At 41.8% G+C, this 16,408-nt stretch overlaps 1 protein-coding gene across 1 annotated transcript; it reads right to left on the reverse strand.

Annotated features, from left to right (window-relative positions):
- Window positions 1-135: 135 nt before the first annotated feature.
- Window positions 136-15,327, reverse strand: stom (stomatin). The gene is made up of 7 exons (XM_080756715.1): window positions 15,138-15,327; window positions 12,598-12,707; window positions 10,083-10,155; window positions 6,674-6,756; window positions 5,551-5,754; window positions 4,566-4,700; window positions 136-3,050 (listed from the first exon to the last, which is right to left on the reverse strand). The coding sequence occupies exons 1-7, from the start codon at window positions 15,211-15,213 to the stop codon at window positions 2,859-2,861; spliced, it is 873 nt and encodes a 290-aa protein (XP_080612841.1). The 5' UTR covers window positions 15,214-15,327; the 3' UTR covers window positions 136-2,858.
- Window positions 15,328-16,408: the final 1,081 nt, after the last annotated feature.

The raw sequence follows: 16,408 nt of genomic DNA on the forward strand, positions 1-16,408 counted from the left end.
TTCCTCTGGATGATTGGAGGAGCATTCATTATTATTTATTAATTATTAATAACGTATTAATTGGACTAGTTGGATTTACAATTAACCAAACAACGAAGGAAAAGAAAGATCATACTTGGTAGTTAAGGTGTTTTTTTTAATTAGTCATAAAATATGTTAAGCAGAGTAAGAACATTGGCATATAGTAAAAAAAAAAGAAGAAAGACTGAAAAAAAACACTGACAAGATCAAATATATACATTCTGACCATAAAATGAAAAAACAAAAACAGATCTGTAACATTTTTAACAATAACTGAATACTCAATATAAGCTCATGAGCGACAGTCTTATATGCTACTGTACAAATTCCCACCATGTTAAAACACATTTTTTTCCATTTGTGACCAGATTCTCTATCACTATCTGCTAGACTAAATGTAAAATCTGTCTGGTAAATAGACTAGATATGCTACTACAACTACCTTTTGTCTTTGAGAAAGGCACTTGACTCTTGAAGTCTTAAGCCTGAGTTATACTTTGGCTATACCGAAAATAGCCGATCTACAAGCTCTGTAGAACAGGATATCTCTAGTTTGATCCAGGGGGAAAACACGACAGGAGCAGGGACAAAGTATGGTCTGCTGGTGAATCAGATGCAATGAATGCATGGGTGAAGAGAAGCATTTGCATTTCTGCTAATTCATAATGTCAGCCAGTGCCACAGGTTATGCTGATGTGAGCCGGTGAGATTATCACAGCGGCTCAGTGACGTCATTAGTTTTCCAGCCACTGCAGTGAGAGGGTGACCACCTAAAAGTGGATTATGCAACTATGCGCCGGTAACGCATACTATTCTCTCCCCCACAAGTTCACTGACCTGCACCCATGGCAGGTATGAGCTATCATACATTAAAGCATTGGCTTGTTTCTATTCCCAAAATGTGTTGAAAAAGTGATTAATTACTGCTGGATGTTGTGTACAACCATGACAGTAAAATGAGTTGATAGCAGTGAATTAAGGCATTGAGGTTTTGAGCCGATACAAGCAACCCTGAGGCTTGTAGCTCACGTGTTAGGGTTCCATCAAACGAGTTCCACGAAACAGCAGCGCACAGAACCACAGTGGACACAGAAACTAAACTGAAACACAACAACCTGCTCAACTGAGAAAGATCTTCCCTCTCAAAGAATCTCTTACGGTTTGGATTTTTCCAATTAGTGGGGCACCTTAAATGCTTTTTTATATAGTAAAATACTTCACAAGCAGAAACAAACATAAACATGTGCGCACAAGTACTTACTCCTTTAGGGGTTGTTCTTGAGATAAAACACACTGAAACAGCAAGATCGCTGCCAAAGTGCCACATTGCCAAGATGGCCACCTTGTGATACTATTTTGTGAACGACTTGGTGTAGAATTGTCCAATATTAATGATCTTGCTATGAAAGCATACTGTACTTTCTTGACCACAGAGAAGTCAGGTGTATACCTCTGGAGAAGCTAAGAAGCACCCTCTTGCAGACCATGAATGCACCTTATACTATGGTGAAGGAAATGAGGTGCATAAGTTGGTTAGACATACCAACAGTACTTATGAATGAATTAAAAACCCCTGGCGGGGTAAACCATGCAAGGCACCAACCTGCAGATCGGGAGCAATTAGGGGTTCAGTCTTGCCCAACACAAACTCTGGGGAAGCCTGCCAGCCTGGGATGGAATGGTTTCCCCATCGGACTGTTCTACCGGCCACTCTACCCCTGAGCCACTGCCGCCCCATGACAGGGTTTTTTTCTCACAAGTTTCTGAAGACCATTACAGGACAGACAGGAATATGTAAACCCTGTTTGAGCAGATTTGTATATAATTGGACGAGGGATAAAACTAAACATGTTGCAACCTCTCTCGTGTGACTGAACTTCTCACCGTATCTCTAAGGGATGTGCCAGCCACCCGTCAGAATAAACCTTGTGACAACCCATTTCATGAATCTTAGAAAGAAAAGGAAAATCTTTAAAATTGGCAGCCATTTAGAAATTTACGTGGCTAATGTGATTTTTCTAAAGAATGACCCAAGAGGTACACGAAGTCAAATTTTAGAGCTTGTTTCCGGAACTGAAGTATTGTACTGCTAAGCTGCCCCCCTAAATCCAATTGCTGTTGGATTTTCCTAACAAGGATCTCTGCTCTGCTGAGCATTGGTTCAGCTATTCAAATTCATCAAGTCGAATTGATTTGATTAAATTATGGGAAAATGTCCAAATTCTAAAGAAGAGACAAGCTTCTTTTCTAGTTTGCTAGGCTATTGTCGCAAAATGAATAGTGTGCTCTAAATTGCACCACTATTATGCAAGGCATTGTTAGTAAACCTGAAAATTGCATAACGGTAATTCCATAACGGTAATTCCTTCTTCATAATTATATTATGAAATAATCACAATTATTACTCAATATAACGGTTACTTTGTAATAATTTAACTTTCAGTAACAGCGCACTACTTCAGATAGACAGAAAGCCTAAATGTTAGTAAGTGAAGAGTATTGTCTCTGCACGTGTTCGCCCCCACCCCTCTGCATAAAATACAACTACAGTATATCGTCTCTGTCGGGTGGAAACCTCATATTACTTTTCAGGATTCAAATTCAAAAACGGCAAAAGTAGCAGATCTAAAACCTCAAATCGTTGAATCGATTTTGTGTGATGCTGTAGTATAATCAAGTAGGGCATTCATTCACAAAAAAACAAAACATATGGAGACAAGTAATTAGAGCTTTCTGCCCAACAGCTACGATATGTAAACACAAACGTGCTGTATAGACTACAGTACTGCAATTTTCTCTGCACGACCCCTGGCGCACAACGGAGTATAAATAAAGCTCTAGTCACGCTTCATGAAGCCCTGCAACATCTCCATTGGAAGTGGGAAGATGATGGTGGAGTTCTTCTCTGCAGCGATGGTGCTGAGGGTCTGCAGGTAGCGTAGCTGCAGGCCTGAGGGAGACTCGGCGATCACCAGGGAGGCTTCCTTCAAAGCCCGAGAAGCGTTCATTTCTCCCTCGGCAGCGATCACCTTCAGAGAGAGGTCGGCGGTGTGAATGAACAAGGCAGGGAAGAGAGGTCTTTCTACAATAGACGTCAGTGGAGAGTAGTACTGTAAGCAATCATATCACTCAGATATGAAGCTTGTAGATATAAATCGGTCCTTCTGACTGCTCCTCAGTGGCGTAACATCATGGTGACGGGCCCCGGTGCAAATATTTTGACGCCGTCACACGAGTCACATGCGTGTGTCACACAGTGACGCGAACGCGCAAATAGCCTACATGTATCGCGGGACGGAGGAGCGCGCTACAGCATGTTGCCGTTTGATTTGTCCTACTGTTGGTGCTAAAATAACACTTAGGGCAGATTCACACGATGGTCCCGGGTGCACCCTCGGCAGATGTTGAGGTACTGTGAATGCTGCCGGAGCAGGATCGATTGAAGTGTACTCGGATACGGATCGATGCAATGTGAAAGCATTGAATACAGTTGAATGAAGTGTACTCGGGTGTGGCAGAATCAAGGCCAATGTGAATCAAGGCCAGTGAGGACCAGAATTGTATTCAGGAACAGTTGGAATCAAACAGACTCAGTGCGACATTGTGAATCTGCCCTTAAACTCACTGCCAGACCGGGCGGGGAGGTGAGAAGATCCACATGGGCACTGCATGCAACTCCAGGACGCGCGCAGGTTTTAGGCAGAGAAACTCGGATCGCCTTATGTTTTTTTTTTCCTCTTTTTCTCTGCAGTGCACCGGTTACACCGTCGATATTTACGCCACTGCTGCTCATACTGTAGATAGATAGGATGGCCATACGCACCGATATGGGGCAAGATGCCACTGAAAGTTATGATTTTAAAAGTCCAACTAGTGGACATCTTCCCATCTGATCAATTAGTGGTTTCCTTTAAAAAATTATGAAATAGCTATCACTGGCCGATGAGAAAAAAGGGTGATGTAAAGCTACACGGAGGCAGGGTTAAGTGACACCAATTGGGAGTCCAACACCTCCCCCAGGGTATCACAACCAACCAAATGACCAACTGACCAAACAATCAACATTACATTACTGTAAGTTGAATAGCTGAATGGCTAGTGTAAGTCCCCCTACTAACAAATGTAATATTTGACATGAGAGTGATGCCATAGAATAGGTTAATGGGGTCAGCAATTATTGTTCCTGAGGTTACTCAAAAAGTTAGGGTTCTTCCTCTGGGGAGCATGAATAAGGTTCATGGCAACGAAAGACAAATTAAGATTTTTATATGCAGGTGCAAGTGTGGGATGGTGCTAGAGGGTCATCATCTGAGGAGCACGAAGGTGCACAGCGATTTCTATGATAATCCATGCAGCCAGCAGTTTTTAAGATAATGTGTGGGATCAAGGTGCTGAAAGGATGGATGGATGAAATAAAGTGAACTTTATTTACAAAGCGCCTTTCAAAACAAGATGCTGTTCAAGGAAGACTAAGAATGAATGGAGTTAACTGTGTGCTAGAATGGGAATGTGTGAGCTCAATGTGAGAAATAGAGATACAAGACCTTAGCCCTGGCCTCGCGGGTGGCCTCGGCCTCAGCTGCCATGGCTCGCTGGAGTTGAATGGGTAGTTTGACATCCTTGATCTCCACCCGCTCCACCTTGATTCCCCAGTCATCTGTAGCTTCGTCCAGGGAAGACTGAAGATGACAGTCATATTGGGAATTTAAAAATCATTCAAGATTTGTTTTTTGAGGGGTGCTAGCCGCTTTTTTTCTTTCAGACAAAAAACTTTCGCCAGACGTCATCTGTCCAAAATAAATACTGCCCTTGCTGCACCCCTCACGTCACACGCGTGTCGTTTTTTTTAATGCACTGCAAAGCCTGGGAGGATTCAGGAGGACCACTATCATACTATTTATGTTAGTTTTTGCCTCTCCATATATGCAGATCCCTGAACAATGCACAGATTCTCTGTGAACCGTCCAACCGATGTCAGTAAGTACTATGATATCACACTGATGACATCAGGGGACACCATCAGATGGATACAGAGATCTCCATATAGGGACATAATGAGTTGACATTCCCAACTGGCATCTATCTGGCTAGCTTACATAAAACACAGATGATATTAAATAAAATCACACCCGTGTGAAATGAGGGGCACTCTCATTATACATCATCTCATTAACAACTGAATTTATGTGATTGGTTAGCCGATTTGCTCGTCTACATATAACGTACATTTTCCCTTCATTGTCAATGGCATTTAATGTTTGTGTTGCCACACATCTACGTCATATTTGACGGACATATGACCTAATTTCTCCTTTCATTTCATTGTCAATGGCAAATATGAGACATGTGGGAACAAAAGCTGTATATAGGAGGGGCTAGCTCCCCTCAAAAAACACAATAACATTCTGTATCTTGTCTAACAACTACCGTCTGAGAAGATAATCTGTCTGAATGGGTTCATGCTAGTACAGTGAATGTAATTGACTTTGACATGTGAAGATGCTAATCTGATAATCAGTCTTCGTCTACCTGCATGTTGTGTGCAATCTCTTCTCGGTCTGACAGGATCTCAGCCAGGCTCTTGGTACCAAGGACATTCCTCAGAGTGGTTCCGGCCAAGAGGCGAGTGGCAGCGTCAGCGTTAGTGATGTTGGCCACGGCCAGGGTGGCATTCTGCACGCGGTAATAGACCACGCCGTCAACGCTCACTGTCACAGAGTCCTTAGTCAACACCTGGGGACGGAGAATTTGAGGGCCATGACTTAGTATCAACTATGCATGGAAATAGAGGGTGCACAGGCCGGTACAAAAAATTATAATAATTAAAAAATAAAATCACACCCGTGTGAACCGAGTGGTGCAACTCCCCTCTCTCTCCCCCCCATCTCCTCTCCTCTCTCTCTCATTAGCAGGCAACAGTGCAGCACTAATACTATCTCTCTCTCTGTTTCTGGCACAACAGCGCCCCTACTGGTACTCATAGTCATATACTGGTGCTCATGGCCACATAGGTACATAGGTCAACACAGACATTGCTGTTCCTTGGAGTGGTTGCACCACTCAAAAAAAGTATACAGTACATGTCTCACCAAACAACAGGTTCGGGGATCTGTTGGGAATTGATTACATGAAACCGCACCTGCGCATTCAGTCTCAATGTTTGTGAACAACTAATTGATCTATTGGACTCACACATGTACATAAATATATGTTTTAAGGGACGGTACTTCTAGACTATAAATCTTGCATGGCTTGACACCTCCCCACCTATCAAATCTTCTACATCCCCACACTCCCACTGGCTCACTATGTTCCTTCAATGTCAATTGACTCTCCACTCCCCCATCTAGGCTCCACACTATGGGTAACAGTAACATCTAGAACGCCCTCCCTCAGGGTCTGTACCAGTACAGTTTAGTATTTTATGAATCTGTATTAAATATTAATGTATGTATCATTGCTGTTGTTTGGATTAACCATATTAAAAATCTGGATTTTTAAAGTGTCCTTGGGAGGCCTGTGGTTATAAATCAAATACATTATTATATGCAGTGTCTTTGAGAAGAGAAGACAGTGTCTGTATATTGTGGTTTTGTGTGCAGTGTTTCTTCCAAACTGTGTTTTTAGCTAGGTTTGTGTACGTGTGCCTCACCTCCTGTGGGGGGATGTCGAAAGTGATGGTGCGCATGTCCACATTAATGAAGCTGTCAGTGCAGGGCAAGATGAAGAAAAGCCCTGTGGAATCACAAGCAGCAGGTGAGATGTTAAACAAGATTTTTTAAATTTTATTCATTTTTCATGAACAGAAATGACATACAAGGACATACAGAAAGCAAAAAGACAAACAATCGAACATTACAATATGTGTTGCCAACTCAGTAAATAAAAAGTAAAAACAGTAGATAAATGCTTGTAGGAGATCACACACAGACAGGATGATAATAAAATGAAAACATTATGTGAGCGTACGCGTACATACACACACACACACACACACACACACACACACACACACACACACACACACACACACACACACACACACACACACACACACACACACACACACACACACACACACACACACACACACACACACACACACACTCACACTCACATTCACGCTTACTTAAACAAGATTATGGACACAAAAAGTCAGGAATGTCACTGGCTCCACTAATGTTTGACCACACGCACTCGGGGAAACTGCAGTTTTAGCTTGTCATCAATTCAGGCCGTCTCTTCTAATGGCCGATTTATACATGGTTGCGCACCATGCCGCGCAGCAAACATAGCCGATCTACAAGCTCACAACTTGGCAGATCACGATGCGTTGTGAGCTTGCAGATTGGCTATTTTCGGTGTGTGACGCCGGCGTGCAACCAAGTATAAATCAATCAGGCATAAGACTGCAGCTGTGAAGGCAGATAAGCGAGGCTGCCATTGTCTGAAAAGCCTCCACTTCTTCCTGCTTGCTAAAAAGAATTTGGTGTTCTCAACTGCTCCCACAAACTGAGTCTCTCTCTCCTGCAAAGCATCGTGGGATATAATGGAACATTCCACTAAATAAGGTCTTTCGTGTTCTTCGTTATGTTTATGACTGGGGATATACAGACATACAACGTTTCATGTAGACAACATGATCAACACAACAAACTATTTCAAATCGCTTGTGTATAGAATTGTTCACTAGAGCCAGTTGAAAAGCAGGAACACGTGGGTAAAGAAATGTTAGGGAAACCAAACACCAAGGTTAACTTTGGCAAAGGCTATGGGGGCACCATTGCAATGTGGGGGTGTGTGACAGAGGCTATTATTACTCTGTGCTTGCATGCAGGGCCTATGCCACTCTCTGGTTAAAGATACATATGAACAGTCATCAACAATGACATGTAAATATTTGTGCAATAAATAGCTTGTATCTAAAAAAAATAAAAAAGAAAGAAAAAGGATTGAGCCCGATACCACAGAGGGGCAGGCACATCCTGCTCCACTCTGGAGTAAGAAGAGTAGACAACACCCTAATCACATACAGCACTGTCTGTGAATTGTCATAGCAACCCACATCATGAAGGCCATGGGGAGATTAGCCACCAATCAGACGTTTACATTGATTGACTGTATTAGACAGGAGAGAATGGCAGGACAAAAGGAAAGACTTGTGTGGCCTTTTACTAATCTGATGAGCAGATTGAAGTCCACTGCAAGCCCAGAGTTTGATGCTTAATTTACAAATTACATCAGACTTATGTCACCATTGTCAGCCTCCAGAACACCATAGACTCTGCATGTCCAATGCCCATGTTTCTATGAACGCTATTCAGACCGGTCTTCAGCAAGATATATGGTTTATTATCCACTGATAACGTGCCAACCACAAACTATAGCAGAATTTTAAAACTCCATATATTATATACACAATATATTAAAAATGATTTCAATGATAAAATACAATTTGAATATTTGTATACCTATTACCAGGGGTAGGCAACAGATGGCCCATGGTGCAGAACTGGCCGCCCAGTGATAATATCTCTCCTAGCAAAATATTTTATAAATAATTTAACTGACTAGATAACTGACTGACCCACATACAGGCCAAATAGACTAGAGAATAGATTGTTTGAAATGTTGAAAGTGAATGACAGACGGACAGGTGTTACACATATTGATTATACGCAGTTTTGCATCAGCATGCAATTGTACCACACAAACATTGCTTAGATGGTCTGTCACAAGTTTGACTTCTTAAGTTAGCCATTGATTACTGTATGTTCTCGACAAACCTTTCTAATAGCATTTAAACTAATGTATACCGATGGCAAGATGGGAATTTGTTTATGGATTTACAATGTCATGTCAAGTACATTCCCATTTTTATTTTGATCTAATAAGCGAAGGCACTGAAATCCCAGTTTGCCAACTTGTAGGTTACAGAGTCTAAACACTACTAGTGGGCGGCGGTGGCTCAGGGGTAGAGTGCCTGGATGGTAACCGTAAGGTTGCCAGTTCGAACCCGGGCTCCCCCAGAGTTACTGTCGAAGTGTCCTTGAGCAAGACACTGAACCCCTAATTGCTCCCGATGTGCTAGTTGGTGCCTTGCATGGTTTCCGCTGCCATCGGTGTATGAATGTGTGTGTGAATGGGCGAATGTAATGCACAATCTCTGTATCTATTGGATAAAAGCGCTTTATAAATGCACCATTTACCATTTACTACAGTATCGTAACCGAATATTGGGATGAAGGGTTGCAGTATCATGTCATCTCTGGAGGTACCTCACCATACGATATATAATGTAAAAATAAATTACATTATATTGCATTAAACATGAACACAATTCTATTTCCATGCAACAATCTTCCTACTACATTGAATTTAATCAGTATTCTTAATCCTGTTTGTCAGGATGTATGATGGGCCTTGCACAGATCTGTACCAAATTGGCTTCAATGACCACACAACATGGCTCAGCTGCAGCCCAGACAGACAGCAGCTAAAAGCTGTGGAAAGGCTGGCTTGGGACCAGTGCAGTCCTGGCACAGTTACAGTTATACCCTGGCCAGTGGAGAAGGGAGATGAGGCGAAAGCTAAACAGCAACAAATGCTGATTCATTCAAATAGAAAAGCAGCATTATTTATGGCATACAACAGCTAATGACTTTAGTGATTAATGGCATCTAGCCAAACATCCTATATTTAGAGTAAGCATTTAAAGAGGTCCTGTACAGTACAAAAGCCAAGAGAACTTGGAAGAAAAATAAATGACAAATATACTAAATAACTGTAAGGTGTCTATAACCATAATAGCCAGTGCGCAATGCGCATGTGTTGTCAAAACGTCCAACCAGGGAAACTCCCCCCCTTTATTATTATTACAAAACATGGAACAGGAACCACAGCCCTATATATATTTCGGGCCATTTAAAAATAGCTGATCTACAAGCTCACAATACCACGCATTGTGATGTATTGTTTTTGTTCTTGCTTACTGTAAATCGCTCTGGATTAAGAGCGTCTGCTAAATTCCTAAATTGTAAATTGAATGTATGGTTTCTAACCTGGTCCTTTGGCTCCTCCTGGCAGGATACGCCCCAATCGGAAAATAATGGCTCGCTCATATTCCTTCACAATCTGTGAGAGGAGACAAAGCACAACAAGAGATCATTTCTTCGCCTTATGACATTCCACAGATGACCTTCAAATGAACATCAAGAATTTATCATGGACTGGCCTTGGCCGTGGCTCAGCGGTCCAGGCACCTTGGCTGTTAATCCAGTCTGGCAGTGTGCCGCGGGTTCGTATCCCGACGGCCTTTACTGCATGTCACCCCCCCCATTTCCTGTCAGCCTACTGTCTATCCTTCTATAAAGAATAATAATAATAAATAAAGGCGAAAGCCACAAAAAAAAGAAAAAATAATTTATCATGGATTGATGGATGACATTCAGTTGTCATTGTATTATGCAGCGCACCCACCACAATGTCACCCGTTTACTAAAGTAAATATCACACAATAGACCAATAACGACGCGTGGTCATTTTCTGATCGGTTTCCTAAGAAAATAGTCTCATCAAAGGTACGAGAGCTCCTCCTCATGCCAGAATGCTTAAGGATGTAATGTCTCACTTAAAGCCCACGTAGATATCTTCCAATCCACACCACCGGTCCTACAACAATTACAGTTATATTGGATTTAATGTTAAGTCTAATTCTACATGCTTTACAGCTCATCAGTCATCTCCACACCTGCTTCTGAAAGTTCATGTGGGCTACATATCTGTAGCTTTAGCCTTCACATTGTGAATTCATTTGTGATAAGTAATACACTACTTGTTATGGATGATCTTTGTAATGGTGATTGTTTTTGGTGGTATGGCAATTTAATGACATCACAGAACAGCTGACATTTTAGGATTATCAATTAATTCATTCATATTTTTGCTAGCACCATAATACTGACTTAGCTGACTTAGGCATTAAAGTGGCTAAGTTATAAACAGAATTCATCTGCAACTTGTTTTTTTTCTTTTCTCAAAACAAATTTCTACGCAAACCCTAGTGGGTGATTTCATTTTTAAAACAATTAATAGACAGCCGCAGCTGTCTGACGACCATTGTCTGTGCTTGCTAATCTTAATAAAACATAACATGCAACAACATGTTATGAACAGCAGCTGTGTTTACCTTTCTATGGCATGCGTGTCATTGTCTGAAAAAGGTATGACATTTTCCTGATGCGGGCTAAATGCTGCCACAAGTGGAGTTAATGATCTAGTGGCATAGGTGCTCTGACTAAAGGCCTGGTGGTCAAGTGTCTGTGCAGTAAATAGCATTGCTGCATAAAGGATTATATCGCAAACTACATACAACTAGTAGTATCATTTGAACACTGGTGCAGTACTCAGTTTTACAAGTATGCACCTTTGGATTCCAAAGAGACTATAATGGGCCGTCCACACCAAGAATGATAACTGTAATGATGGTAATTGTGTGTGTTGTGTTTAACAGACACTTGGGTAACAAAACATATGCTATTGTAGCTAACTGACATTGAATGAGAACCCTTTCCAAACAGTTGCAAGAGTCAAGAGTGGCAGATAAAAATATAAATCACAATCATTGCAATTCGACTCAATTTTCCCCTGAAACATTCATTGCGACTCGTGTCTGAACTAGGCTAATATATAACCTCGCTTTCCACCTCGGAGGAAAGCCTGGTCTGTGTTTCTAAATCGCTGTGTGATCCGGTCTAGACCGGATGGTAAAATAAAAGAAAAAGAAAAGTCACACTTGTGTGAAGTGAGGGGCGCTCTTATCATCATACATCATGGTCATACATCACATTCCGTGCTCAGCCAATAAAATCATCACAAATGTCATTCCGATCAATCACTTTTGGCGTCTTCACTTTTCTGCCCTCACTTTTATCTTCAATATGTACTTTGCTCAGCCAATCAAATCATCGCTTTGGCGTCATCAGCCAATCATCAGCCAATGTCTGTGTTCACACAGACCCAGAAAGCTGTGCATAGGAGGGGTTAGCATGCCTAAAAAAACTCTTATTCCCGTCTGTGGTTTCTGGCTTTTTCGGCAACGCTTTGTATTGGTCCCCCCCTGTTTGTTTTTAGTCTCACCAGTCGCTACGAGTTGGAATAAAAGATGGATATGCCAAACAAACTATTTCAAGACGTACTTGAAGAAACGTGTCGGATTCATACACTATTACGCCTCATCAAGGCTATTATTGGGTAGGCCTTAAAATTACGATGCCCTTGAATCTGATCACGGGGAATTTGGGATACCGTTTTGTGGTTTCCTGCCTGATGACTACAAATCAGTGACTACAACATGACACAAGCTACCATCCGCTCCCGACCGGATAATAAACACAAAAAGGAATGCTAAGTTCCCAGGTTGGCTAAATGTACCGGCTAAATGCACCGTATATATTTACTTCATACTGTTTAGGAAAGCTTGGGAGTGCAAGATATCAGATATCACTATGTTTGCTATATTGACTGTAATGTGTATGCGAGTAGTAGTGCAGGCCAAAACAAGACCCCTGCCCTAACCTTAATACACATCCAAATGGAGAGAGGCATGGTCAGGATCATCAGGGCTAGGGAGGCACAAACCAGGATCCATCCACACATACCAATGTCGGATTCCGGAGTCTCCCAAGCTGAAAACAGGCAAAAAAACAAACAAAAAGGTTAAATCAAATCTCAGACTAGAATATTGCCATTTCATGCCAGGCTGTTAACACACAGACTGGACCCTCTAGTTAGTTCACGGACAGCAGATCGAGAGGCATGCTAGCCCCTTTCGGGACCCTGGCCTAAGTTACCTTTTCTGTATTTTGTACCGCCGTCCAAAATACAGAAAAGGCAACCGAGGGTGCCGACTCCAGAGAAGGGCTAAGAGACATGCAGGATCAGACCTTGCAGATTTAAAAGTTACCTTCATCGCTGATATCATACTTGCTTGGACCTATACAAACAAAAGTTTTAAAAGCCTACTTAAAAATGCAGATTGCAAATGAAAATTAAATTATGCAGGCTACTGATGTATCTGTATTTGCAGGATCACATTGGTGTTACATTGCCTTGTATGTGTAAGAAACTGCAGGATGATAACTTGCATATGTTGAGCAATATTCATAATTGGCATAATGCAGAGGTTTTCAACAGGTGGTCCGTGGACAGTGGACCACTGGTGGTCCGTGAAGGTATTGTATGTGGTCCCTGACCATGCAAAGTTGCGAAACAGAGTGCACTAAATGACCTGGTGGTGACGTATGATGACAATGTCAATGTTACACGAAAAAAGTACAAAAACATGCACATCCAACCCAAACTTGGGCAGGTGCCGAGCGGCGAGTAAGCCTAGTATACGCTCGGAGACGCTCGCACACTGTGGGCTCCGATGTTGTGACAAGTGCCTTTATTTGCACAAATAGGTGACTGTAACTGACACGTCAATGTATTATTAGGAAATGTGCCAATATAACCAATATAATAATACAAAATGGCTGTTAAGGGGAACACAACAGTGGTCCCTAGGTTGATTCTCAGTCAGGGTGGTGGTCCCTGGTTCAAAATCAGTTGAAAATCCCTGGCATAATGTATGACCATACCATTAACGACCTTAGCCGCAATTTGCAACTCTAGATTTTTTTACAATTGGCTGAATCTAGAGTTGCAATAACCTCCATCGACTTCCTATGCATGGTTTTGGTTTTGCATTGGTTTGTGACCTCCTGGTCTTAAATTACGTTAAACTCACCAACATTGCAGCTGTAGTCCAAGCTTGAATTATCCTCTTTCGATCTGGTGTCGCTTGTTTATCATAAAAGTCCCCGTAAAAAAAGTTATGAGCTACTTTCTGTCCAAAATATTCCACAACTATTATTCCGAGCCGCCATCTTGGATTTTTTCAACGTGCCATAAAACAAGACGTGAGGGGGAGCGCTTGTTTAATAGTGTCCCTCCCTCCCTAGGGTGTCGGCCTCTTCTTTGGGTGTCTTACCTGCGCAGGTAAGATTCTATTAAACAAGCGCTCCCCCTCACGTCTTGTTTTATGGCACGTTGAAAAAATCCAAGATGGCGGCTCGGAATAATAGTTGTGGAATATTTTGGACAGAAAGTAGCTCATAACTTTTTTTACGGGGACATTTATGATAAACAAGCGACACCAGATCGAAAGAGGATAATTCAAGCTTGGACTACAGCTGCAATGTTGGTGAGTTTAACGTAATTTAAGACCAGGAGGTCACAAACCAATGCAAAACCAAAACCATGCATAGGAAGTCGATGGAGGTTATTGCAACTCTAGATTCAGCCAATTGTAAAAAAATCTAGAGTTGCAAATTGCGGCTATAACGACCTATACATAAAAATGTCATCATGCTAAAGATTGCTCAACATAATTATGCAAGTTATCATCCAGCAGTTTCTACATGCTGGGGACCCATACTCAACATTTCTAACATAAAACCTGGTGTACTCAACATGTCTGGGTTCACAATGGGGCTCTATGGGCTGGCAAGTGTCATAGGCTATAGGCAACTTGTATTTATTTTTCCAAATATAGATTCAAAGATTCCTTGTGATTAATTGCATTTGGCCTACAATAAGATTGAAAATGCCTTTAATTTAAAGGTCTCAGACTCAAAGCAACGTAATATCTGCCTAGTACCCTCTCTACACACTGCTTATTTAACCACGTTATTTTTGGCGAGCGACACCGTCGTACGACGAAGTACGAAATTAATCAGGCTTTATTATACCGTCACTATCATATCAATATGACAATATCGTACCCATTGTTATCTTCCTCTTGTCCGCAAGCCACCAGAACTATCTTACCCCCGAGTTAGCCTGGCTAATAAGCCAGACTCAAATCACACTCCGTCGGCAGGCAATTTCTTTTTGACAACTGATTCGGTCTGGCTTATTACTTTAGCCTAATCTAGAGAGATTCGTCAGAATCGAAAAAAACCTCTACGAGAATCTAAAATGTTGAGCTAACTTTAGCCAGGCTACCCCTACTCCCCTAGTGGCGACGCAAAACGAGCCATTTAACGGTCGGTGTATGCAGGCAGCCTGCCTACCTGCTTGACGTTCTCGTCTCTTCGGCTCACGCCTCTCTTTATTATCCATGTCGTCCATAACCTCACTGTCCAACATATATATACCCTGCTTGTTGTTGTCAGTGATTGTGATGGGACGATACTATGATGAGCTTCGTAGATAGTAGCTACTATGATACTATCAGACACACGCACTACAGACAGACTCGACTCTAGCACTCTCCTATCAGCACTCTACTAGCGTGGGTGTGGTGGTAAGTAATAATGGCTGGCAGGGATGCCAGTTTTTGCGATCGAAACAAGCAACCGGGTCTATTGATAACAAGCGCAAATAGGGCAACCCAGTAAAAGTTTATTGTATAAATGACAAATGTGTTGTTTTTAGAGCAGAGGTTCTCAAAAATGTCTCGTCATGAAGGACCCCAAAATGAATATGTATTATTAGCCACGGAACCCCATCTGCAACATTTCATACCAGTGAGCAGTGGTGGAAAAAAAATCACACCTGTGAAGTGAGGGGCGTTCTATGTAGAATTATGTAAAATTATGTAAATTCGCTAAATTGCTTCCTCAAAAACGACCTGTTGTATAAATTAACTTAGTTACTTTCCACCACTGCCAGTGGGTGTGTGTGACCCCAATAATTAAGATTTGTGTTGTAAATTATTCCCCCCAAAAAAAGAAAGAAGATCTTACAAGCTATTTTCAAATAGCCCATGTATTATGGGGTTAAAGTGGCTTAAATGAAGAAGTACAAATAAGCAACTGAAACAAGCCATTGAAACAAACCCCAAAAAACACAACCCACAACTTCCTTCCTTCCTTCCTATAGGCCCGCCTATGTAAACGACATGACATCTGCTTGTGACTGCAACTTGTTCCTGTTTGCGGATGACTCAGACCTGCTGGTCTCGTACAGGGTCAAGGCCAGGTTGAAAAGGCCCTCAGCTCTGAACTCGGTATCTGCATTCTGCACCTCACTGAAACTACTTTCACTACACCTGTCACCTGGGAAAAACTGAATCCATTCTCTTTGGATCGATTAGTAATCTCCGCTAGGCTGACTGCTCCAGATTCGGCTCATACAATGGGTTAAATTCATCTCGCTACATTAAGAAATGTGAATCCCTAGACTCCTTCAAAACCGCTCTCAAAGAGCAGCCCGTGTAGTCCCCCCCTGGCCTCCTTTTTTAAACTATATATGATGTCCCTTTTTTCATAGAAGTGTATATATTTATAGTACGTCTTTAAATGTTATGATGAATTGAAAATGGAGGACCTTGATGTAAACA

This window comes from Protomyctophum bolini, assembly GCF_963924005.1.
Source record: "Protomyctophum bolini genome assembly, chromosome: 22".
NCBI lineage: Eukaryota > Metazoa > Chordata > Actinopteri > Myctophiformes > Myctophidae > Protomyctophum > Protomyctophum bolini.